The sequence below is a fragment of the Ipomoea triloba genome, chromosome 7 (assembly GCF_003576645.1).
Source record: "Ipomoea triloba cultivar NCNSP0323 chromosome 7, ASM357664v1".
Taxonomy (NCBI): Eukaryota; Viridiplantae; Streptophyta; class Magnoliopsida; order Solanales; family Convolvulaceae; genus Ipomoea; species Ipomoea triloba.
Window position 1 is genome coordinate 877,625 of NC_044922.1, and position 24,577 is coordinate 902,201.

At 37.7% G+C, this 24,577-nt stretch overlaps 5 protein-coding genes across 10 annotated transcripts; 2 read left to right on the top strand and 3 right to left on the bottom strand.

The window, feature by feature from the left end:
* Positions 1-908: 908 nt before the first annotated feature.
* On the top strand, positions 909-4,963 carry LOC116025196 (CBL-interacting serine/threonine-protein kinase 3-like). 3 transcript variants are annotated; one of them, XM_031266335.1, is made up of 15 exons: positions 909-1,049; positions 1,540-1,748; positions 1,967-2,029; positions 2,113-2,184; positions 2,405-2,512; positions 2,601-2,681; positions 2,762-2,815; positions 2,898-3,023; positions 3,120-3,209; positions 3,404-3,526; positions 3,622-3,729; positions 3,957-4,070; positions 4,197-4,253; positions 4,338-4,412; positions 4,644-4,963. In XM_031266335.1, exons 2-15 carry the CDS (start codon positions 1,578-1,580, stop codon positions 4,719-4,721), a joined length of 1,320 nt encoding a protein of 439 aa, XP_031122195.1. In that variant the 5' UTR covers positions 909-1,049; positions 1,540-1,577; the 3' UTR covers positions 4,722-4,963. The 3 variants fall into 3 exon arrangements, with proteins under 3 accessions (XP_031122195.1, XP_031122194.1, XP_031122196.1); XM_031266334.1 differs by having other exon boundaries at positions 912-1,049; positions 1,535-1,748; XM_031266336.1 differs by lacking the exon at positions 909-1,049 and adding an exon at positions 1,088-1,196.
* A 121-nt stretch (positions 4,964-5,084) lies between these two features.
* LOC116025197 (40S ribosomal protein S3a) lies at positions 5,085-7,263 on the bottom strand. Its single transcript, XM_031266337.1, has 7 exons — positions 7,173-7,263; positions 6,992-7,039; positions 6,759-6,864; positions 6,107-6,244; positions 5,828-6,013; positions 5,496-5,696; positions 5,085-5,327 (listed from the first exon to the last, which is right to left on the bottom strand). The coding sequence occupies exons 1-7, from the start codon at positions 7,181-7,183 to the stop codon at positions 5,235-5,237; spliced, it is 783 nt and encodes a 260-aa protein (XP_031122197.1). The 5' UTR covers positions 7,184-7,263; the 3' UTR covers positions 5,085-5,234.
* A 1,619-nt stretch (positions 7,264-8,882) lies between these two features.
* On the top strand, positions 8,883-13,540 carry LOC116024677 (stomatal closure-related actin-binding protein 1-like). Of its 4 annotated transcripts, none has more exons than XM_031265632.1 (13): positions 8,883-9,127; positions 9,602-9,893; positions 10,089-10,217; positions 10,478-10,570; positions 10,713-10,853; positions 11,298-11,366; positions 11,622-11,705; positions 11,857-12,034; positions 12,102-12,218; positions 12,368-12,426; positions 12,518-12,652; positions 12,990-13,139; positions 13,225-13,540. In XM_031265632.1, exons 2-13 carry the CDS (start codon positions 9,615-9,617, stop codon positions 13,261-13,263), a joined length of 1,473 nt encoding a protein of 490 aa, XP_031121492.1. In that variant the 5' UTR covers positions 8,883-9,127; positions 9,602-9,614; the 3' UTR covers positions 13,264-13,540. The 4 variants fall into 4 exon arrangements, with proteins under 4 accessions (XP_031121492.1, XP_031121491.1, XP_031121493.1 ...); XM_031265631.1 differs by having other exon boundaries at positions 9,607-9,893; XM_031265633.1 differs by lacking the exon at positions 8,883-9,127 and adding an exon at positions 9,165-9,249 and having other exon boundaries at positions 9,607-9,893.
* A 2,765-nt stretch (positions 13,541-16,305) lies between these two features.
* On the bottom strand, positions 16,306-20,673 carry LOC116024948 (2,3-bisphosphoglycerate-independent phosphoglycerate mutase-like). Its single transcript, XM_031265991.1, has 9 exons — positions 20,354-20,673; positions 20,035-20,162; positions 19,452-19,602; positions 19,112-19,315; positions 18,474-18,898; positions 17,888-18,080; positions 17,695-17,790; positions 16,986-17,141; positions 16,306-16,718 (listed from the first exon to the last, which is right to left on the bottom strand). Exons 1-9 carry the CDS (start codon positions 20,513-20,515, stop codon positions 16,554-16,556), a joined length of 1,680 nt encoding a protein of 559 aa, XP_031121851.1. The 5' UTR covers positions 20,516-20,673; the 3' UTR covers positions 16,306-16,553.
* A 405-nt stretch (positions 20,674-21,078) lies between these two features.
* Positions 21,079-24,305, bottom strand: LOC116024996 (pentatricopeptide repeat-containing protein At4g14170-like). Its single transcript, XM_031266045.1, has one exon. The coding sequence runs from the start codon at positions 24,258-24,260 to the stop codon at positions 21,822-21,824; it is 2,439 nt and encodes an 812-aa protein (XP_031121905.1). The 5' UTR covers positions 24,261-24,305; the 3' UTR covers positions 21,079-21,821.
* Between the last annotated feature and the right edge of the window lie 272 nt (positions 24,306-24,577).

The window sequence follows — 24,577 nt, forward strand, 5'->3', positions numbered from 1 at the left end:
GTGGGCCTTTCTATAATTTTTAATAATAATAGGGATGGATTTGAAAGGATTACAAACCTTAGGGGCTTTAAGTGAAATAATCCGTAACCACATATTCGTACACGGTTTTGACACAACAAGGACAAACCAAGATTCCATCGTACCACATATGTGTGCCTACCTTTGTCTTTCATCAATTATGGAGAATTTTAACTCCTCTATCATTATCAATTATATATACCATTTCAATTATATAAGATATTTTCAATACATTAAAACAATTTTGTCAATTATATACTATTAGAGATTCACACAAATTATGATCATGTATGTACAAAACTCAACTCAAATTCAAAATTATAAAAAATAATTAAAAAAATTGTGTTTTACGCTTTTGGCTTACATTCATTACTTTGTTACCATTATTTTTAAATTTAAAAGATAGAAAGAAAGAAAAAAATAATTTTGTAGTTTTGAGTGATGCGCGATCATTAGTTCATCACTAGTTATTTTAGTTTTTTATTGTTCATTTTTATAAATATAGTTATCAATTATATCATAATATTATATTTTTAATCGTCGTGATATACTGTCTTTTGTAGCATCATGTTTGATTTGTGGAATTGAATTATTTTCTTTCCCATTTTCTTTTCAATCAAAACTAACAGTAAAACAAAATATTACCTTAGACATTGTTTTAGTAGATAAAAAGTCATTTAAGACTTTTGTGTGTTGTCTAGGGGCAGGGTGGGATTCGAGATTGAACTCCTTGCGTGCAGAAATGTATATTTTTTTGAATTTCAAAATTAATTTACCTCTTTATCAGGCTTCTGGAAATCTAGATTAAAAAAATTGCTTTTGGGAGATTTTTTATTTTATTTTTAAAATTTTATATTTTTCTTGGACCATAATAAGGCTTCCAAAGACTGCTAGCACTTTGTGCTGATCATCATCATCATCACCATCAGCCCATATCTAGCCAAGCTCCTTTGAGGTTCAGCTTCAGCAAAACTTCTCTGTCTCTCTCTCTCTATATCTAAACAATCATTCACATCTTTTCAACATTTTTGGTAAGTCATATAATGATTCATGATCATTGAGTTGATATATTCTGCTCAGCTTTTGGAAATCTGTACCTCTTGGAATCTCTTTATCTCAAATTTTATCAAAAGACTGCATTTTTGCATTCTCTGAACCCTATTGGGATGATAGATATGGTGATTTTCTCTATTTGTTGCCGTTTCTTTTGAACTTCTTTGTAATAGTGACAGTTTGTACTGTTTTTTTGATTTGTTTAACAGTCTGGGAAGCTGAATTTGCTCTGTTAGCCTTGAATTATATCTGAATCTTAATCACATTCTCAAACCCTAAAAATTAAAAAATTAAAAATTAAAAATCTCTACCTCCAATCCTCCATCTAATAACAAAAAATAGAAAATGGGAAGTCTGAAAAATGTTGTATTGATGCTTAGAACTTAGAAGTATAAGATTATGTTTCTGTAATTTCTCCAAGAAATCCTGAAAGCTTACTCTGTGATGAATATGAACTATGAAGTGTAGGGCTGCAATTTGAAGAAGGCTGCACTAGGTTCTTGATCATGAGTCAGTCGAAAATCAAGCGTAGAGTTGGTAAATACGAGGTGGAAAGGACGATAGGCGAAGGGTCGTTTGCCAAAGTTAAGTTAGCGAGGAATTCAGAGACAGGAGAGCATGTTGCTCTCAAGATTCTTGACAAAAATAAGGTTCTTAAGGATAAAATGGTGGAACAGGTAAGTTAGTTTCCAAGCTAGCTGTTTGTTCTTTAATGGACCGATAGTTTCTCTGTTGTATACATCTGTCAATTGAATATTATTATCTCGATTTTATGATGAGGAGACAGATGTTTTCTGGCTCTTAAAATCTCGGGAGCTTCTTGCACGATAAATTATGTCAGCACATAGCTCTTTCTATAAGTGAAATTCTCTTATGAATGCATTTTGTTTGACAGATCAAACGAGAAATAGCTACCATGAAGTTGATAAGGCATCCAAATGTTGTTTGCTTGTACGAGGTTGTTCCCTCTCGATAATCTGTGGTAGTATTAGAGACTGTTCCCATAGTTTCATTGACACTTTTATTGTTTTCTGCCTTTAGGTAATGGGGAGTAAGACAAAAATATTCCTTGTTTTGGAATTCGTTACCGGTGGAGAGCTGCTCAACAAAATTGTATGCCCGATTCTTCCCTTTTTTCTGTGGTTCTTAAAAAAGTGAAAACGAAGCACAATTTGCTTATTTTGCCATCCATTCTCGTTCAGTTTTGATCTATTTTCACTGCAAACTTCATGTCTTTCGAAAACTCAGTTGCATCCTCCCGCTAAATGCAATTGTTGATTTCATGATTGTCTGGTTTCAAACTGCGCTTACTCTCGTTTTCTGAATTGTGAAGATAAATGATGGACGAATGAGGGAGGACGAGGCAAGGAAGTATTTCCAACAGCTTATAAATGCGGTTGATTATTGCCATAGCAGAGGAGTTTATCACAGAGATCTGAAGGTAGATAACGACATAATGTTTACCTCACTAAATGTAAGAACTAAGTGCTTTATAACCCTTTCGATTCACTCGGTTAATGATGGCGCAGCTGGAGAATTTACTTTTGGACGCTTCCGGGAACCTCAAAGTTTCAGACTTTGGATTGAGTACTTATTCCAAGCAAATCAGGGTAACTATCAGATCACCGTCTTTCACTTTTTCTAACCCGTGCCATATTCGATCTATTACACAAACTGTTTCGATTGGCAGGATGACGGCTTGCTTCACACGACATGTGGAACTCCAAACTATGTTGCACCCGAGGTCTAAACATCATATTTTGTATAAGGCGTCTTTTAAACTCGTTTCCAATGTTTGGTCCTGAAGAATGAGATTCCTTTTGTAGGTTCTTAACGATCGAGGCTACAATGGGTCTACTGCAGATTTGTGGTCATGTGGAGTCATCCTCTTTGTAATGCTTGCAGGTTACTTCCCTTTTGATGACAATAATCTTGCAAACCTATTCAGAAAAGTAAGACGTTTTTCACAATTTCATTGAAGAGTTAACCTTTTCGCCTTTATCTTTTTTTTGTTTTCGCAAAATCTTATCATATTACACTGCTTGCAGATATCTTCTGCTGAATTTACTTCCCCGCCTTGGATCTCTTTCGGTGCAATGAAGTTAATCACTCGAATTTTGGATCCAAACCCCGGGACAGTAAGTGAATACAAACCTGTTTACTTTTTTGGGAAACTTTTGTAAGACATCAAACCTCTTAAGAGAAGCCACAGCAGACAAAGCTGGTGAAAATTTGTGGTTTTTTCCTGGTGTTTGCTAACAGGTTTTCACCCGAAAGGGCTGACTTGCAAAACTCGCATCACTCTTCATTTGCTTTTGTTTATACTTTGCAGCGCATTACCATCCCGGAGATTTTGGAGGACAAGTGGTTTAAGGAAGGTTATAAACCACCTATTTTCAATGAAATGGAAGATGCGAATCTGGACGACGTGGAAGCTGTTTTTCAGCACTCCGAAGTGAGTTTGCCAAACATATGTTTGGATCATTTCAAGGTGGAGTTTGGAGAAATAAGATTTAGTTCATTGGGTGCATTCTGTTTCATATTATGCAGGAGCGTCGTGTGACAGAGAGAAGACAAGAACATCCAACTCCCATGAATGCATTTGAGTTAATTTCTCTTGCAAAAGGACTAGACCTTGGGAATCTCTTTGATCAACAGGTACTTTCATCTTTATGCATCTATCCTAATTCCTAAATGCCAGTATTTTAGGCTCTATGGGAGCTGTCTATTGGTCATTTGGCATTATTGGTTTGAGTCGGTCATCCATAGGCAACCTAGGTTGGTTTACCTCCTTGTGGTCCTTTGCCAAGTAAGGTCATAAGGTAGGCTTTAACCAGAGCACCGTAAATTGAAGTATAATATGCATCATATCTGACTCTTGATAGGGGTTCAAGAGGGAGACGCGGTTTGCATCTAAATGCTCAGCCAACAAGATTATCAGCAAGATTGAAGAAGCTGTAAAGCCCCTAGGCTTTGATGTTCGCAAAAAGAATTACAAGGTGAGTTTACAATACAGTCATGGAGAATTTTACTTCATATGCGGGCAGTCTAATGCACCTGTTGAAACAAAGAACAATATGGTAATGCCACAGATAGTTAAGTCGGTTCTTGCTTTTTGTCTTCAGATGCGGTTGGAAAACATAAAAGCAGGAAGAAAAGGAAATCTTAACGTGGCAACTGAGGTATGCGAATGAGAATGCCTTTATTGTCTGTTTTAACTGAAAACTATACAAGGTTTCAGGTCTGAACTACGATTCTTGAATCAGGTATTTCAAGTTGCCCCTTGTCTTCATATGGTTGAGGTGCGAAAGGCCAAAGGAGACACATTGGAATTCCATAAGGTATGCAACCATTTAATTCGAATATTTTGGTCACTATTATATCCTCATGATTGTTTGGTGTGGCACATTGCCCACAAAAGGTAAAATCCCTCACCCTAAGGACCCTTACACCCTTGGCCAACATGATTCAAGAAGAGTAAATTACATAGTTCGACCTATTAAGTGAGAACCTACAATCTGCCACCGTTTCGCATTTACCACACTCAACTTTCATATATTTGGTCTGTGCAGTTCTACAGAAGTCTGTCGACTTGCCTGGAAGATGTGGTATGGAAAACCGAAGATGATGGCATGCATATAAAGGAGTAGCAACTCAGTCCTGGTTGGGGAGAGCAGTTCAAAAAGAAATGATTCCAATTCTTTCGGAACATATAATAATAACATGAACAAGAATACATTTTGGAAATGTTACAGTTGAACCATAGTTTTTCCTTACCATAAATTTCAAAACATTGGTAGGGGAAAATGGTGCCATACCAAGTATTTACAAGTCTCTAGCAATTTGTAATTCCTTAGAACTTGAGATATATTGACCTTGAGTTCACCTTTTACTTTGTATTCTTGTTTTTTTTTTTTGGAAAATTGTACTCCTGTTTTTAATAGTATGATTTCTACTATCTGTATTACACTTTATCGTGCCATGTGATTATAAGAAATAAAAGAAAGCATCAGTGAAACATAAACTGGTTCATCAAAGTTCAAATGGTTCAGACGTTCAGTATCAAGATATTCCTGTCAAAACTCTTCCTAAGCCGCCAAAAATCTAAGGTCCATTAAAGCATATAAATCAGCAAGAAACGCATAAGACACAAAAATTCACAATCAAGCTCCAACAGGTTCGGTTGCCTCAGCCACGGGCTCATCTGCAGGCCTGTCCAGCTTTGTGCCAACATCTTCAGTGTAGTCACCATGAACCTACACAAACAAATTACTCAGTAAATAGAATAGCTTAGCTGTATTCAAATAGACTGGCTTCAAAAAATAGGCTAGAAGGCAGACTGGCATGAATAAACTCTGTTTAGAACAATCCTGTGTGTGAACGCATGTTATAATTATATTAGACTAGAAATCTACAATACACACCTCCATTAACTTGCCAAGATCAAACTTGGGAGCCTTTAAGATCTTGACCTTGCGAATGAACACATTTTGTAAAGGGTATATGCTTGAGGTGGCCTTCTCAATATCACGGCCAATTGACTCGGGAATGAACTTCTGAACCAAGTCCTTGAGATCACATGACTGAGCATGGTTAACCATAATCTCTCGCATCTTGCGGCGAATCTACTCAATAACAAGGACAGAGCAAGTAATGAGTGAACTAAATACAAGAATATTTCCTGAATTTGAAACAGAGCAGACTAACTAATAACATAATATAGACTCAAAATGGCATTTGTGCAATACAAGCTTACCTGACGAATCTGGCTAGATTGTGCATAGCAGGTTCTCTTTTGCTGGTTTACTCTCTTCTTAGTGAACCCAATGCAAAACATTCTCAAGGTATAGCTGTCTGTTGTTTTAACATCTACATGTGCCTCAATCAGTGATTGCCACTTCTTCACCAATGACCTCAATTTATCTGTAGTGAAGTCCATTCCCTGTCATTGTTGCAAAGGAATGACCAGTCAAAAACAGAAGTAGAAATTGTAGGGAAAATAAAGGTAACAAAAAAAATAATGCACACATCATACCCAGAAGTTTGTAAGGACATTTCTTCCCTGAACATCCTCAGCCCTGAGACGAATCTTTCTGAAAGCATGGTCCTCATCACCTTGGAGGTCAGCCAATGACACCTCAAACACACGATGTTTGAGACCTTCTGAAGCAATCTAATTTGAAAGATAATAAAGGTCATTAAAACAACAGTGGTTTTAACAGTGAAATAAGAGAAAACCTAAGTTTCAGTAAGGATAAACAATACCTAACCAAAAAAATCCAAAATAATCATTGAGTGGTTGAGAATTCCAAATGAACAAAAACTCAACAGAGTAGTAAAAACGAACAAATTCAAAAGAGTCATGCCATAAACTCAACTGCACAAATTTAAAAGGTTGGTCTTTGCATTATGAATTCCAATGTCAGAGAGATTACAAGGTGTAAACCTAATATAAAAAATCTACAAATGATTTCTAACCTCAAACAACATAATTATAAAATCAAAACCAGGTTTGCTAATTAAACAAACTCCCAAGAATATCATAAGCACCAAAAAGCATCTTAATAAAAGAAGAAAGCGATTCTACTATTCTAGTTAAGGATTATTCAAAAAACATGCTGGTGATCTCAGATAAATGACCAGATTAACTAATAATTAACAATAAAAGATCACAAGTATTAGCTCACCTTTGTTCCCTGAGTTCGGGTAACTAGTGTCTTTCCAATGTTTCTCACTGTGAAAACAGATGGAGCCTTGATGTCATACCAGTCCTTCTTGGCGAAGGGATCAGCTCTATACATCACAACAAATCCAAACAACAATCAACTAAAAATCAAATCCACTGTAATTATCAATTTATCATCATCCAAAAACAAAACGAAATCCCTTCAAAACCAAAATAAGCAAGACGAAAACTTACGCTTTCTTCTTTCCTCCCTTCTTCCCCTTAGAAATCCGCTTGTTCTTTCTGCAATGCAACCAAGCCACAGTTCACACGGATTAATACACAACCAATAACGACATACATATAGCATATAGATACATGTATATTGAAAGAATCTGAATGGACGTAAAGAGAGAGTGTGTTTGTGTGCATGTACCCGACGGCCATGGTCGAGGTTGGGAGCTAAGCTGCGTAGAGAGATGCAGAGAGTTCCGTCAGCTCAACTTGCGCTAAAAACCCTAGCTTCCATTTGGACGGAGGGCTTTTATAGGGTTTAATTCAAGATGGATTAAACTCATATGGGCTTTTGGATCCACTGGGTTGGGTTTTGATAGGCCCGTTTGTAATTGGGCTTTATCAAACCATGCGTCCATACAAATATACATTTTTTATGTCAGATGTGAGCTTGCACAATCATTATTTCATGAATCATAAATTAAAAAAATACATTATTTGTATACATAAAGTACATTATTTAAAAGTACATAATTCTTTATATATTGTGCATTCAGTACACAAATAATATATTTTTAGTATATTAAAAATGTATATTGCATTCATGGTCTGTATGTGGGCCATAGTCTACACAATAATTTGTCTTGCTTGCGACAACCTTACTACCTTAGTCGATTAATTATTGTGTGAACCATACTATTAAATAACTTTATATGATTTATTTTGAGTACTACTTATTATGTTACAATGTAATATATGTTCATAGTTTCAAATGGAAAAGGCCCTCAATGATGCAAATGAGAGTAATCATCAGTTGGGAACGTTGAAGTTATGTTGCAAATAACTAATTCGCAAAAGTGGGTGCACCGCGGTTGTTCATGTCTTCCGCGAACAGAACTTTGTACCTGACTTTTCGACTAGGGTAGCTGCTAACAGGAGGGAGCCATGTATTATCTTTGTTTCCCTTCTCGTTGGCTGTGATAAACTTGTAAGTAATTATCAAATGGGAGTTGTGAGCGAACACCTCAAATTGGAGACAAAGTAGGTTGTTTTGTGTTTTATACTACAGCCTGGAGTTTCCCCATCCTTTATGTATTTTCAAAAAAATTTATGTAGTGAAGCCACAATAAAAAACTACACATATATATCGTGCAATAAGAGCTCAACTCAGTCTCGTCACCGTTTACCTTCCTTTTAAATAATTCTATTCCATTTCACTTACATTACTTTATTGTACACAGATGACCATGAAAAATACATATCCAATTGGTGGTGCTCTCATTTTATTCAATTATGCTATCACCTTATATTGATTTTGAGGTGCAAAGTAGATACAATTGCGTGATTATTTACTTTGTTTTTTTTTTTTTAAAATATTTAAACTCGAGACCGAATATAATATGCTTTTTTAAGAAGCTATTAGGGCAACACCATCAATGGATAATAGGAAGATATTGGAATAGTAATGGCTAATTTGGATGAGTGAGAAACAAGAAAGAGAAGAAAAAAATGCTCCTGCAAAAGAAGGGAGCATGAAACAGTAATTTGCGTAGTAAACTTTGTGCCCAGCTGCGTCAAGCGTGCGTGGGAGCACATTCTTGCGCCCAGCTGGACAGAAACTTGATTTTATTATTTTTTTAAAAAAATTATATTTATTTTTTTTCTCCAATCACATTTTCTCTTTCCTAATCACACCTACAAAAACTCCTCAAATATCGTGAAATAACTTCATTGATAAGGATGCTCTTAACTATAACCCAAAGTAGTCTCTTAATTACACTATGCTTAAGTGGCCAAAATCAGCTGTTCAAAATCTAACATATCAATTTCGTAGACAAAGTTAGTCCATCACTAAAAAAAATGGAAATTATAGCTGGTTCATTTAACACGACTAATGAGTAGTAATGTCCAGTTGCTGGGCTGCCTTCATCATTGAAGTGGCCATCTTTCCATTTCTACGTTATACATACAATTTCCAGTTGTTTCTTCTTTCTCTCTCCTCACTGTTTTTTTCTCTCTCTGAAACTCAGGAGCACCACTCAACAGTCAAACTGATCCCACAAATTTCACCACTTTTGTCACTCTTCACAAAAAAGGATCCCCACAAGTCCTCAGCTCCAGCTTTGCTTCCAACTTTTCATAGCATTATTATTGTCTGTGAGTACTGTTAGCTTTTTCTCTGTTCTTTATTAATTTTCAATTTTTCTCTTAGTACATTGTGGCTAGGGTTCAAATTTCTTCTTTTGGTCCTAACGAATCTAGACCCAGAAATTTTATTGGTATGAATTAATTAGCTTTCCAATCTAAAATTTCTTTCAATTGTATGTATTTACATGTCAAAGTTTGTAGCTTTCTTCATATTAAGCATGATAGGTGGTAAAGCTCTTACCTTTAGGTTATGTGGTGCTGTGGGTTCATTTTTTGTGGGTTTTTTTTGGTATTGAAAAATTTTCAGATTGATTGCTAAATGTAGTTAGTTAGTTTGAGTTGGTGAATTCTAACCCACGGCAGAAGTTGAGGTTAAGAAGTCATTTTCAAAATCAGTAAAGGAAGAAGAATATAGTTGAGTTCTGAAATGTGGTGGTTGATTTGATTTGATTTGAGATTTGAGGCCTTCTTGTTTTTGTGTAGAATAGTTTGGATTATGACGAGGGTGAGCCGAGATTTTGTCACTATGAGAAAGGATGCAGTGCTGCCTGTTTCAGCTGATGTGATCTTCCATTCGAGCCGATTTTCCAATTATAAAATCGGATCGAATTATCAGGTAGTGGAGTTGAAGGATCATCCTAAGGCACTCTCGGTGAAGGAGGTGGTTGCTCGAGAGACTGCCCATTTGCTTGACCAGCAAAACCGGCTATCAGTTCGTGATCTAGCCAGTAAATTCGAGAAAGGTCTGGCTGCTGCTGCCAAATTGTCTGATGAGGTATGGACTCGCTAAATTTGCACATATATAACTTTTTGGGGCATTATATATTATTTAGCCTTTTTGGGTGTCTGGGAAATATTTGTTGGTATTTCTGTCCCTTTTCCTTTTCGTGTACTTCGGTTCCAGAGATTATAAATTTTAATCAAATTTGGAGACATGATAATATTAAAAGCAATATTTTATTTGCTCCAGGCAAGGCTGAGGGATGCAGCTTCACTTGAGAAACATGTGCTTCTAAAGAAGCTTAGAGATGCACTAGAAGCTCTGAGAGGGCGTGTGGTGGGTAGGAACAAGGATGGCGTTGAGGAGGCTATTTCAATGGTTAGTTTCGTTCTCTCTATCTGCTAGTTTTTTTTTAGTACTACTGACTCTGTTACAATGCATTATCTGTTCACTGCACATATTTATCTTCAAAGAGTTAGGCGCATATTCAGTAACACATTTCTATTCTATTCCCAAGTCATATTATCTTTCATGATATAAAAATCTTATTGCTTTTGTATCTTTGAAGCTCATAAGTATTTAATGGTTCCCATCAATCCTTCCGAGTATTTTAACTGTAATTCTTGTCTCTTTTTCAGGTTGAAGCTTTAGCAGTTCAGTTGACTCAGAGAGAAGGAGAATTGGTTCAAGAAAAGTCAGAAGTGAAAAAGCTTACAACTTTTATCAAGCAGGTAAAGAATGGATCGTAGTTAAATATGTACTTATTAAATTGATACATTTCATGTGCCAATAGATCACCTATTGAAATGGAAAGTAAGATAGTAATTTCTGTCACTGAAATGATAATAGTTTTTTAACCGAAATTCTTTGCAGGCTTCTGAAGATGCTAAAAAACTTGTTGATGAAGAAAGAGCTTTTGCAAGGACTGAAATAGAGAATGCAAGAGCAGCCGTTCAGAGGGTTGAGGAGGCTCTTCAGGAGTATGAAGAGATGTCCCGAGCCTCGGGAAAACAAGTAATTCAAAATCTCATGCCCACTTCTGAATTCCTACTGCACATCGATTTCTTTGTTCTTTGAAACCTCAATCTTACTAAGAATCTTTGCCAAACCATGTTTGGGTGACAGGGAAACCCGCAGCCACTACCCGAGGGTGTGCATTGGGTAAACCCCGCCTTGTGATCCTAACTGACAAAGGACCACAAGGAGGTAAACCAACTTAGGTAGCCCAAAGTTGACCGACTAAAACCAAGAAGGCCAATATATAGGCTATACTCCCATTGGGAGTTAAACTTGTAATTCGTGGTTGCCAAGTCAACAGCCTGACCAACTTGTAACCATGTTGAGATTCTAGATAAATCTCGTCAACTTGAGATTCTTGTATTCGCGAAAATAGTTTAATTTTTTAACCCATGTTTAAATAGTAATGGATAACGTTTATGTGCTCTGCTGGAAAACAAGGATGTTGAAGAATTGATGAAGGAAGTCCAAGAGGCTAGGCGTATCAAAATGCTGCATCAGCCTAGCAAGGTAAGTGTCATTAGCTTGTGTATCTTAAAAGACTCCGAAACCATACAAAGCTGCACCGATGAAAAATTCAATTTCTTTCACAATTTTGGTGGAAAAATCGAGTAAACATCAAGTTTTGCAAATATTGAACTCACAGCTGTACAAGAACAATACTTTAAGCCTTCTACTTTGTCGTGATTTAATTTTCCCCGTGATGAATGTAATTACAATCAAGGTAAGTGTTAGTTTATCTTTGTTCTCTATTCAATGAAACAGGTTATGGATATGGAGCACGAGCTTCAAGCATTGAGAGTTCAACTTGCAGAGAAGTCTAAGCATTCGATTCTGCTTCAGAAAGAGGTTCTAGCTCCATCTATTCCTGTTTGATTTTCGTCATGTGCTTAAGTTCAATTTATAAAGGTTTCTTTTAGGATTCATATCTCAATTGTCTGATGGGGGAGATAACGCTGCCATATCTTTAAAATAACTTTCGTTTGTATTTTCCCCTCAGCTTGCAATGAGAAAGAGGGGTGAAAACGCACAGAACTTGTATGGAATTGATGGCATTGAAGCACTCGGTTCATATTTGGAAATCCAACCCTATTCCACTGATGTTCCGGATATTTCAGTATTTTCGATTCAGTGGTATCGCTTAGGGTGTGAAAATGGTAAACGGGAACCTATTTCAGGTATGTATGCGAGCCTATTTTCGATTCAGGCATGTTTGCCCATAATAATCAACTGTTCACGACCTAGGGGCTATGAAACCTGCTTACGCACCGGAACCATTTGATGTCGGACAAATTTTGCAAGCTGATATGACGTTAGGGGTCGAGACTGTTACTGTAACGACCACCGGCCCTATTGATCCAGGTTATCATTTATGTCATCAACCTAAGTTTTCTGCTACAAAATGTTGTTTTACTAATGTTTTGCGGTAGACTGTCTTGTGCAATCCCCTTTTCGAGGCTTTCGGAAATGTAATCTGAATCCATGGCTCTGATACTGCTCTCCTGTAACAGCTGCGGGATTGGGAAACTATGTTGAAGCATTGGTGCGAAGGCATGAAACCGAATTTAATGTACAATATTTCTCTATCTATGTTTTTTTTTGTTGACATTGCGAGATTGTTAATTGTATCCAAATGTTATAATTTAGTGTTTTTTCTGCAGGTAGTTATCGTTCAGATGAATGGCTCAGATCATCCATCACAATCTATCCACGTATTGCACGTTGGGAAGATGAGAATGAAACTTTGTAAAGGGAAGACAACTTTGGCAAAGGAATACTATTCCACTTCGATGCAGGTATGTATCATTCATAGCTCCATCCCTTCTCTTAATATAATTAACGAGGTTCTTTATGGGAAAAACTCTCGTGCCTTGGGTTATAGAAAACATATTACCACCAAAGGGAGAAGGCTAATAAGCTGCTCCTGCTGGGAGTTGAACATGTAACCTTGTCGTTACCAAGTCAACAATTTGACCAACTTGACTGGGGTTGCCCCCGACACGCCATATACTCAAATTATTTAAACCCGAAAGAAAAATGTCTCTATCTATTTCCTCGGTATAATAGAACCTGTAAGATGGTATCTTCATTTGCATCCTCGGTTGTTCTAAAACGTTTTTGCCATCGTTCCAGCTCTGTGGAGTTAGAGGAGGCGGGAATGCTGCTGCACAGGCAGCATTCTGGCAAGCGAAAGAAGGGCTCTCGTTTGTTTTAGCGTTCGAAACAGAGCGCGAGAGAAATGCAGCTATTATGCTGGCAAGGCGGTTTTCATTCGACTGCAACGTAAGTCATTATTAACACATTCACTCATTTCACCGGCACAGATTCATTACAAAAATGGATGTGTTCTAACTCGAGAAATGTGCAGATCACACTTGCAGGCCCCGACGACAGAGCTGCCCTGTGAGCTTTGAGCGTTGATCGGAACAAACTGTAATTACACTGATTCTGCATTGTGCTTTGTATCTATAGGCCTGCATGCTTTCATGCATCCAAATTAGGGTTTGTCTACAAAATTTGAGTTTTCAATAACCTTCATCATCATCACTATTATTATTTTCATCTTCTTGGTCATTCTTTTATTGGGTTCCACTTGATTGTAATGATCTTTGGGTTTGTTTTTTCCCGGCTGAACAACTAATGATATTGAGAAGAATTCTTTGTACTGGATCTTGTGCTTGCCATTTCCTTGTAGAATTTGTATGAATGCCAATGCATTGGAGAAACATACATATTCCAAATGAAAACACAATAAGACTGCAAGAGGAACATGAAAGAATGTAGAGCATATTGTATATAAACATAAACGTGCAGACGGTGCAGTCCAACCACTAGTTTAAACTTTTAGTTGAGATTTAACACATTTTTATTCGTAATTAAACTACACACAAGGTTAGGGGTTCGATTCCACCCATGTGAATGGAGCAAACCATTTGGCTAGTCTCCTACTACTTAGTGTGCTGACCGTTGAGATAGAGGATTAGTCTTTTTACTATCGGCTGGAGGCATACTTTGGGCAACCAAAAAAAAAACTACACTTAGGCCTTCTCCATTGGTTGCTTTTAGAGAAATTTTGGAATAGTAAAACACAATGCTTGGGTTTTTATTAAATGGGAAGGGGGTGTTTTGGGTGGGTTCTTTTCCCTGCAAATGAGGGGTTTTGGCAGAGTTAGGTGGTCCCCACTGGAAGAGCATACTGCGTCAGGCGAAGATGTGCAGTAATTTACTGTTTTTAATTTTGTTTTTTTCAGTTTCTTTTTTGTTTTGTTTTGTTTTGTTTTTGCTTTTTATTTTTTTCCACCCCATTTTCTTTTTCCTAATCACACTTACAAAAACTCCTCAAAAACCATACTCGGGTTTAACTATTGAGGAAGGCCTAATACAAGTAGTCATCATCAACATATACAAATTGTAAGTCTTTAATTTTATCATCTAAACTATATATACAAGTATATATATATATACCTCTAATATAATAAAACATAGAATGTGCTCATCCATACAATGTCTAAGACTATTTCCAACTATCCCTATAATGATGCAAGAGTGTATGGGAGGGAGGGAGTGACTGAACGTATCCAAATTGCTACTACATATATATGAGGACTGATTTGTTATATATACTTTCTCTCATCATCCATAACTGTAATTATAATGGCTAAGCATAACTACTTCACCGCAATAATGTCGCTGCAGCTAGTCGCGATGGCAACCCTAATAGCGTGCGCAACGGCGGCAATGGAGGAGCAGGCGGCGCCGTCGTCGTCGAAGTACGCCAAGTGGGCGGAGAACAACAAGGTGAAGGAGTACATGAAGCTGTCGTCGTCGGCGGAGCAAATCAAATCGCCGTCGTCGTCGTCGGCGGAGGAGGAGAAGCACAACAAAGAGTCGTGCCCGGCGTCGTCGGAGAACGAGGAGAAGCCGAAGTGGACGGCGGAGGAAATGGAGAATATGAACGACAACCAGCTGAAGGAGGTGGCGGCGAGCTTGATGGCGGAGAAAGACGCGCCGCCGAAACACAAATGCTGGCAGAAATGCGCGTTTGATAAATTGAGGCCATATTGTGAGCATTTAGTGGTCCAATCCACTATTCCGGGCTGTCTTCTCGCCGGCGGGAAAGCTTGCGCTCTCTATTGCACCGGTGGAAGTCTCAAATAGGCCGCCGGCCTCCTCAGCTCATTCATTGTTACAACAGAAAATTTCATTGTTGGTCTAGGACTATTACACCTGAATCATCCTTGACAATAATTTTTTATAAAAAATCAAGTGATTTAATTTGTATCACATTTGATTATATCTTTCAATTATTGAATCAATTATTGCCAAAAAATCCTCCTTCCAGAAAGAGAGGAATTATTGCATTTGCTTCTTTAGTAAGGAGCACTTAGAGAAGAGCTTTGCATTAGTAACTTCCATGTAAAACAAATTAGATAGTCATGTATCTATTTAAATGTATAATATTTAAATGTATAATAGTTGTGATTATGAGATGTATTCTTGTTACAAATTATATATAACTATTTAAAAAATTTTATTTTGTATTTAAATTTTTGTTTTCAATTTGTATGATTATAATTTTTATATACAATTTAAAAATTGTTTATTGACATATTTTTATTAGAATTAATTATCATCAAATAAACTCTTGAACTTTAGACCAAAGTGTAACTAGGTTCTTAAACTTTAAAAAAGTGCAACTAAACACTCACAAACTTGTTAAAATGAGTTAAAGTCTAATTTACCGGTAATCTGTTGGTTATCGATAATATTATTGACGTGGACCATCATTGACCGTCGCTAACTACCATTAAAACATAAACAACAACCTTTTCATCGAAGAATACTCTCCGGTGGAAAAGGTGACCAGTCCCACCGGAGAAGACGACCGGCCGATCGTCTTTTGACCGAAATCTTAATGACGGGTTATTTCAGGTGAATAATCGATTATTGTCACTATGTATTCTATAAAAATTTGTCAAACTCTACTTCATTAACAACTTGGAAAAAAAAAAAAAGGAAAGAAAAGTATTCACGCACCCAGATGGTGCACCTAATGCGCTCATGAGTCCCACAAAGACTGAAAGACCTTACATTTGCATAAGAAACTTTATTTTCTCCCTTTTCTTCTCTTTGATCCCCATAAACTATGGATCCCACAAAAAACTACTTAAAAATCATTGATGTGGTTGCTCTAAGTAATTTATTCGAAGTCTTGTTGAATCAAACACAATTTGTACTAGCCCATGTCTCCTTATTTTCTTTCAAAAAAAAAAAAAAATAGTTCCTTACTTAGAAGTTTGAGCAACGAATAAACATTCTCTATCACTCCAATAAAAAAATCACTTGTGTTGTGAAAGCACCCTTATTTATTCTTGAACCATAACACAGGTAACATGCCAATATGCCATACATTGGGGTAAAAATCCTCATTTTAATACTAACCAAAACCTGAAAAGAAAGCTTCAAAACTTTTGGAATTGTTCTTATTCTCAAAGAAGGGTATAACAGTAGTACAGGTTATGACAAAGCATTAATGGATCATTCCATTCATCAACTACATCCTACAACACAGCCAAATGTGGAAAACCAACTGTGATAAAAGTCTGCTCAAAATTTCTTATTTAACATGGTAAGTGTAGAATTCTCTCATCATGTGACTAAATACCAAAATTTTAGGATTAAATATCTCTACCATTTTTAGTTGTCTGCAACCTCAATCAATGTGGTTTCATAGTCGTTTGGCGCTTCAAAGCCGTGCAGATTCATAACGGTTGCAGCAACGTTGGCAAGCCCACCGGTTGGGACATCTTTGCGGAATCTTACACCGGGTGCCAATCCCGAACCACCAATTGCAAAAGGTACCTGAAATAGTTCAGGTCACTAATCTAAGAGAACAAGCAATTCCACAAATGGCATTTGCTAAATTCAAGAGTCTCATTTTTTCACAATCCAGAAAATATTTTCAAAACACAACTTTGAAATCTCAGGTTTAGAGTTGAAGGTTGGTTAAAGGTTCAGTGTAACCAATTGCAACACAATAACCAAAAACAGTACCAACCGAGTCAACAAACATTAGAAATTATGTAAACAGCTACCACTTTTTGTAAGGTATGATTGAGTATTACTTACAGGTTCACAAGTGTGAGAAGTAAGGATCTGAACGTTTCCGCTCTTATCAAGAAGAGGCTCCCCCTTCTTGTTTCTCTTAACCATGTCTTCCGCATTTCCATGATCTGCAGTAACTGCATAAATTCCGCCTACTTGCTCAATAGCATCTAGGATCATCTGCAAATAACAGCTTGAAACCATGAGCAGATAAAAATATCTTTTAGCCAGTAAATGCGACAATTTGTGTAAAAACCTTCCCGACATCTGTGTCAAATAAGAAATGACCATATATATATAGATTTAGGGTTCATATGAGAACCCTATATTAACACGTGAACTTGAGAACCAATCTGACCCTTTGTCTATATTAGTGGACAGTGCATGTCATCTATAACACAATGCACACATGTTGTGCACTGCGTCCTGGTTTGACTTTTTCCGTGCACCATGTTCTGGGTCGTTGGATGATGCAACATCAAGGGTGTGCACAGGTTCTCAGGTTCACACAATAAGGTAGGTTCTCACCTGAACATAAACCTGTTTTCCTCAGGTTCACACAATAAGATAGGTTCTCACTTGAACATAAACCTATATATATATAGACAGTTTTCCTCCTAAGGTTCACTTCAGATGCACCAAACTTCTAATGTGGTATGCAAGCAAAAGAGATCTCAAATTAAATTGCTTATAGCAAACAAAGGAAACACATGTGAAACCTTAGAGCAGTTACCTTGACAGCTTGATCAGCAGCCTTGCAACTTTCAATCGTCGCCTTGATGTCACCGGTATGTCCCACCATGTCACTATTTGGTAGGTTAACACGTACCTGAAAGAGATTTATCCACTCTATAAGTCAGTTATACATGTTAATTTCTCTACTTGGTTATTATATCTATAGCAGTCATGGATGCCAAATCAATTACCTGATCAAACTTGCGGCTAAGAATAGCATCCCTAGCTTTCTCGGCAATCTCTAGAGCCTTCATCTTTGGCTTGACATTGAATGTAATACCAACGTCACTTGGAATTTCAACATACTCTTCCAAATCAGCATTAAAATACCCAGAGCGATTTCCATTCCAGAAAAAGGTGACATGACCAAATTTAACCGTCTCACTGTCAGAAAGAATGGAAATGAAAGGTGTAAGGAATTAGGTTAAAACTCCTTAGATGAGAGAAGTCTACAAGCTATATTATGAAAATCAAAATTACAAAATAAGAGACATTGATAAAAGAAGAATATGGTTTATATTCAATAATGATTTCTCATTACAATTTACAAAGCAACTCTTTAAAGGGATTTTCCCAAATTTTGTATAGACATAAGGAGAATTGATGGGAAAAATATATTTTTCAATGCAAATTAGTAGCATAGGCAACTTCATGGTTTCTCAAATTAATAGGATTAATACCAAGATGTAACAAAGAAAGGTGACTTATACTTGATGAATCAATGCTAGCAAGTACATAAATAAATGAGATGGACTATGTAAATCAAACATAACTAACCTGCAGGCAAAAGTTCGGATACCGTTGCGAACTAGATATTCTCCTGAAGTTCTGTCAATTTCAGGAGGAGAAACAAGGTAGCGACTTGGGAGCTTCAACTCCCCATCATATTGCAGCATACCAGCATAACGGATTTTGGGGAATCGGACGCGATCAAATTTATCAAAGTTCTCATACTCGAGAGCCTTAGCAAGCATAACCATACGGTCTGCTCGGAAGTTTAAAGTAACTACAGCATCACCATCTACAATAGGCCCAACAGACTTTCCATTCTCATCAACAATAACAAATGGAGGCAAGTACTGATCATTAGCATTAGGAGCCTCCCTCAGCTTCTTGACTGCTTCAACGGGATTCCTAAACTTGTTTGGAGCTTCACCTAGCACTTGGGCATCCCAACCTCGCTTGACAACATCCCAATCATTCTGGAGAACATGGAGGAATTATTATTCAGTACAAGTTCTTTATAACTGTGAACAGGAATAATTTTACTTAACACTCAAAATTTGCACTCTCAACTCCCAAGCAAATAGTAGGAACCAGAGAAAAAGGAAATACTATTGTGACAGCAAAATGGTAATCAGACTGATTTAGGAAAATTTCATGAGAGAAAGTCTCGAAGTATAATTATGCTTTACCTCATATCGATCCATTGTGACATACATGCGGCCTCCTCCAGAAGCAACCTGGGCATCAACACCTTTTGCACGTAGGCTTGCAAGATCATTTTCAATGGTTTCCATAAAGCCTACACTTGAACCATCCAAGACATCACGTCCATCTGTGAGGGCATGGACACGAATTTTTTTGGCACCACGCTCAGCTGCACCTTTCAGCAACAACTGCAATGAAAAGTATTACACAGTAATTATTTTATCATGTTCAAAAGTAAAAATAAAATAGGCCATCCAAACATACATGTAAAATCAGTACAAAGTTCACCATTATCACAATACAATTTAGAACTAATAGACACACCTGCAATTGGTCAAGTCTGGAGTGGACACCTCCATCACTCAATAGCCCAATCATGTGCAAAGTTGCAGTTGCAAAACTTTCCTTAATGTAATTGAAACCATCTCCATCATAGATTTTGCCAGAGGCAAGGGCTAGGTCAACAAGCTTTGCACTATACAAAAATACAAATACCAGTTAAGTAACTCTGGGGAACTTATGAACTTAAAATGGAAATTTGGAGGATACTTTCTACAACCATCCACTGGTTCATCAAAAATCAAATTTCAGGCTAAGCAGTGAAAAGACAGAGTAATTGGCCAAATAGAAATTGTATAAAAGATGAAAAGTAGAAAAATGTAAAACCATTTTTCCATTCCACACTTCACAGGATGGAACAACTAATTGGAGCCCATAAAATTCAGGAATATCAGTCAATAGTATAACAGTCCAATTACACATTTCATATTTACAATTTACAATACTAATTATACTGACCATTGCCATTTAGTTTTGCATAAAAACAGGTGAAAGATTCAAATTTGGCTTCAGATTTTGTTTGCATAAACCATACAGAGCAGTGTAAGATAAAAATAGAAGAACAGACCCTTGGGCAAAGATCCTCCCAGCACCAAGTGCATTGTGTCCGACCTCGCTGTTGCCCATATCATCATCTGTGGGAAGCCCCACCGCAGTACCATGTGCCTTCACCAACCTCCACCTATCCGGAGCACCCTTCAAACACCACACAACAATCCATCAATACTACTAAATCAATCACATCAAACATTAATAAACAAAAACATTCAGCACAATAAGCACAACCATTCAACAAATCTATAAGGCTTATGATATTAACCATAATCTAGCTTATAATCTCAACAACGTAACCAAATCAATTCCAAAGAGATGATCGCAAATTAAACCTTTTTGAGAGAATCCATGGCGGGAGTCTCGGCGACATGGATGGCGTTGTACTCATTGGCACCTGCCTCGCCCCATCCATCCAGAACCACCAGTGCCAGCGTCTTCCCCTTGGGAAGCTTAGGGTGATCCTTCAATTTCCATGAATCCCCAGCGCTACCCATATCTCAGATCTTCTCTTTCGAAATACTTATTGTTGCAACTAATTCAATGACCCAGAAACGAAAACCAACAACTTCAAATCAGATCTAAAAGCTCCAAATATATATATGAAGAGAGAGAGAGAAGGAGAGAAATGGAGAGGAGAAGAAAAGGGCGGGGTTTTAGGTTGGAGAAGTCGCGTGAGGCATGGGGTGTAGGTGTTAGTTAATAGTTAGTTTTTTTTTTTTTTTTTTAGTACTACTTACGGTTCCCTCCACTGAGACTGCTCGAACCCACTCCACTCTCATCATCCATGTAGGATGGTTGAGGCTTGAACCCACTTCACTCCACTAGACCCCAAGGTATTTGACTACTTTTCTTTCTTTGTTTTTTAATTTATTATGATCGGTGGTCGCCAGTTTGCCGGATTTCCGGCTGCCGTGGATTTGGCGAACGATTATTCTTTAGTAATGTGATTTTTTTAACGTTAATGTGTTCCTCGGCCTTGTTTTCTTTGATGCATTTGACTTATTCTTAACTTGCATTTTTCATGCCCCTAGAAAAATAATACAATGACACATCATACTGAAGAAGAAGTCAAACTAATCAGATTGTTAACTTAGTAACCACAATATTACAAGTTTGATTCTCGATAGAAGCAGTCTTTTATTTACTCAGTTGTACATCTTCGGGTAGTGGCAAGTGTACATGGTGAGTCTGCCCTGTAGCAAAACATGCTTTATAAACACACCCATCTATGGTGAAATAGAAGTATGGTTCAATGTTTCAATCAATAGTTATAACATGGACCCAATCTGAATGCTCAGAGAGAACATGCTTTAATCAGATTTCTCGAGCCATGAGTACGAGTCCATTTGTTCAAAACTTCTCTGGTCTAATATCCATCAGAACGAGCAAATTCAAATCTGAATGCTCAATGAGAGACCATTCTTTTAACCCACAGTTCTTACCACGAGTATATGGCATTCCTCATGTCCATTTTTTTTAATGATAAGCCATGCAACGAACCACAACTTCGGTCCTGTTGCAGCCAGGCACTTCATTACTCCACTAGTCCAGTCCTTCATTCTTGCACAAGTACATGAAGAGAATCTCAAGCAAGAGCTTCAAGATTAACCTATCAAGTGTATGTAGCATTCAGCTTCCCTTGAAAGCATCTTCTAATTGGCATCTGAAGACAAAACCAGAATGTGGTTCTCAGTGACTTGATATTAAACAAATCTGTGGGACTTCTGAGCTGATACTCTGAACCAGAATTGTCAGAAAGCCAAAAGCAAATTCAAATCTGATGCTCAGAGAGAGCATACTTTAATCAGATTTCTCGAGCCATGAGTACGAGTCCAATTGTTCAAATCTTTCCCCAACAATAAAAGCATATACCCCGTCTCGCATCTGAACCCAACTACATCCAGGCATCTTCTTTACTCCTTTCATTTTCATCAATTCTCTAACTCTATCTGCCTCCTTCCACCTCCCAGCTTCGGCATACATGTTGGAAAGCAGTGCATAGTACCCGGAGTGCTTTGGCTTCAATTTAAGTAAGTGGTCAGCAGCCCAACAACCCAGTTCCAACTTTCCATGGAGCCGACATGCTCCAAGTAGTGCGCCCCAAATATTGGCATCTGCTTCAATTGGTAAACTTTGAACAAGATGAACAGCTTCATCTACAAGCCCATTGCGACCAAGAAGATCCACCATGCAAGCGTAGTGTGTCTGTGTTGGCTTAATATTGTGAGCAAACATGTCATCAAAATATCTCCGTCCCTTTTCAATTAGCCCTCCATGACTACAAGCTGATAAGACAGCAATAAAGGAAACTGAATCATATTCAACCCCGTCATCTTTCATGGCTTCAAATAAATCAATAGCAGTTTGCAGTTCACCAAGCATTCCATACCCCAATATCATAGTATTCCAAGATGCCACATCCCTGCATTGCATTCGATCAAAGATCGTCCTAGAAATATCAATCCGTCCACACTTGGTGTACAAATCTAAAAGCGAGTTTGAAACAAATTGATGTGAATGAAACAATCTTCTAACTGCATAACCATGGATTTCCTTTCCTTGCTTGATTGCAGAAACATTAGAACATGCAGAGAGAGCCCCTACAAATGAAACAGTGTCATGTTCCATTCCCAGCCGGCTCATTTCTGAAAATAGAGCAAGAGACTCTTGCCAATCATCAGTTAGAGAATAACCAACAATCAGTATATTGTAAGATACCTCATCTCTAAGGGAAATTTCAAATACATTTTGAGCCAGATCTAGACAGCTACATTTTGCATACATATCAATCAAAGCATTTGAGACAAATAAATCAGAGGCAAACCCACTCCGGAGTGACTTTGCATGAATCTCCTTCCCAGGGCGAACACATCCCAGCCTCGCACATGCAGGGAGAACATTAGTCAAAGTAACAGATGTCAGATTTTCACCTTGAGCTTGCATTTTCCTGACAAGGCCTATAGCTTCCAACTCCAGTGAATTTTGTGCAAAGTTTGCAATCATTGCATTCCACGATATGGCATTCCTCATGTTCATATTATAAAATACATTTGATGCTTCAGTTGAACGCCCTGATTTAGAATACATATCAATCAATGAATTCGAAACAAAGACATCTCTATCCAAACCCATTCTCACACATAAACCATGAACTTCCCTCCCCTTGCAAAAATAACCAAGTTCAGCCAAGATTGGTAGCACGCTTGAAATTGTAGTTGCATTAAAATCCACTGCCTTCTCAATCATCAACCTGAAACTAGACAAGGCCTGTTCATAACACCCATTGTAACCCAAAATGACAATACTTGCATTCCATGAGACATCATTCCTCTCAATCATCTCATCAAAGACTTGTTTCGAGGCTTCAACCTCTCTGCACTTACCATAAGCATCAATTAATGCATTCCCAATACTGAGTTGACTATCTAAACCTACTTTCAAAACATAACAATGAATCCCACTACTCATCTTCCCATACTCAAGTGCTGCACAAACTGGCAGTGTGCTCACCACGCTAACCGCATTTGGCTTAACCTCAGACCAAAAAAGCATATCTCTGAACACTCTAATCGCATCAAAGCAACAACTATTGTCTGAAAATGCCCGAATAATCGAGTTCCAAGACACCAAATCCTTCTCCGGCATTTCACCGAACACTTTCTCCGCAGCCAACAAATCACCACAGTTCCCATAGAACGTCAGCAGAGTATTATTCACGTACACATCCGAATCAAATCCCACCTTCAGCAACGTTCCATGAGCCTCCAATCCTTTCCGGACCTCCAAAAACTCCGAGCAAAGCTTAAGCACAAAAGGAAAAGTATGATCATCCGGCATAACACCACTCCTCAACATCTCATTGTACACCATAAAACCATTCTGATCATAAATCCCTAGCATCCCCTGAGCTCGAATGAAAGTGTTGTAGAGAAACGGCGAGAGAGCAAAAGCGACGCTCCGGGAGAAGAGAGCCTGGACGGTTTCCGAGCTCCACTCAAACAGAGCGTACCGGAGAATGAGCGCAGCGCATACGGATACGCTGGACGGAAGGACACCATGGAGGACGGCTTGAGCGTGAGTTTGTTGGATTTGCCGGAGAGACTGCGCCGAGGCGCAGACGGAGAGAATGTCCGGCCGGTGAGACCATTGATACTGTGGGAGAATGTGTAGAGAGCTTCGGCAAGAGAGTGAAGAAGCGAAACGAGAGAGACGAGCATGGCAGCGGTTGAAGATATACATACAAAGAATACAGAAATAGAGAGTAATAGAATCAGAGAAACAGAAGAAGAAGAAGAAATGCCTGGATTTTGGAGGGAAAGCTTGAATTTATTATGTCGGGGAAATTTCTCTAAAGACCCCTTTTATTTTCATTATTTACACAAACCTCCACATAAAAATTTGATCAGGGAAAAATCTGTTTTTTATTTTTATTTTGAGTACCACAATTGGTATCCCTACCACTATTAAACTAATCATGCGTTCATAATGTTAATAACTGAAATCTTACCAAACAAAAATAAAGTTTTTCACTACTCAAATCACAAGTCATTTGGGCA

What these genes read in the sequence shown, in the direction of transcription:
- LOC116025196 (XM_031266335.1), top strand. Translation starts at nt 1,578, where the DNA reads ATGAGTCAGTCGAAAATCAAGCGTAGAGTTGGTAAATACGAGGTGGAA. An exon ending in ATCTTAACGTGGCAACTGAG is followed by an intron (nt 4,254 to 4,337) that starts GTATGCGAATGA and finishes TTCTTGAATCAG; the next exon opens with GTATTTCAAGTTGCCCCTTG. An exon ending in ACACATTGGAATTCCATAAG is followed by an intron (nt 4,413 to 4,643) that starts GTATGCAACCAT and finishes TGGTCTGTGCAG; the next exon opens with TTCTACAGAAGTCTGTCGAC.
- LOC116025197 (XM_031266337.1), bottom strand. An exon ending in AAGGGAGGAAAGAAGAAAGC is followed by an intron (nt 6,865 to 6,991) that starts GTAAGTTTTCGT and finishes TGTGATGTATAG; the next exon opens with AGCTGATCCCTTCGCCAAGA. An exon ending in AATCTAGCCAGATTCGTCAG is followed by an intron (nt 5,697 to 5,827) that starts GTAAGCTTGTAT and finishes GTTATTGAGTAG; the next exon opens with ATTCGCCGCAAGATGCGAGA.
- LOC116024677 (XM_031265632.1), top strand. Translation starts at nt 9,615, where the DNA reads ATGACGAGGGTGAGCCGAGATTTTGTCACTATGAGAAAGGATGCAGTG. An exon ending in CTGCCAAATTGTCTGATGAG is followed by an intron (nt 9,894 to 10,088) that starts GTATGGACTCGC and finishes TATTTGCTCCAG; the next exon opens with GCAAGGCTGAGGGATGCAGC. An exon ending in TGCTGCATCAGCCTAGCAAG is followed by an intron (nt 11,367 to 11,621) that starts GTAAGTGTCATT and finishes TCAATGAAACAG; the next exon opens with GTTATGGATATGGAGCACGA.
- LOC116024948 (XM_031265991.1), bottom strand. Translation starts at nt 20,515, where the DNA reads ATGGGTAGCGCTGGGGATTCATGGAAATTGAAGGATCACCCTAAGCTT. An exon ending in CCATGGATTCTCTCAAAAAG is followed by an intron (nt 20,163 to 20,353) that starts GTTTAATTTGCG and finishes TGGTGTTTGAAG; the next exon opens with GGTGCTCCGGATAGGTGGAG. An exon ending in ATCCGAACTTTTGCCTGCAG is followed by an intron (nt 18,081 to 18,473) that starts GTTAGTTATGTT and finishes TCTTTCTGACAG; the next exon opens with TGAGACGGTTAAATTTGGTC.
- LOC116024996 (XM_031266045.1), bottom strand. Translation starts at nt 24,260, where the DNA reads ATGTATATCTTCAACCGCTGCCATGCTCGTCTCTCTCGTTTCGCTTCT.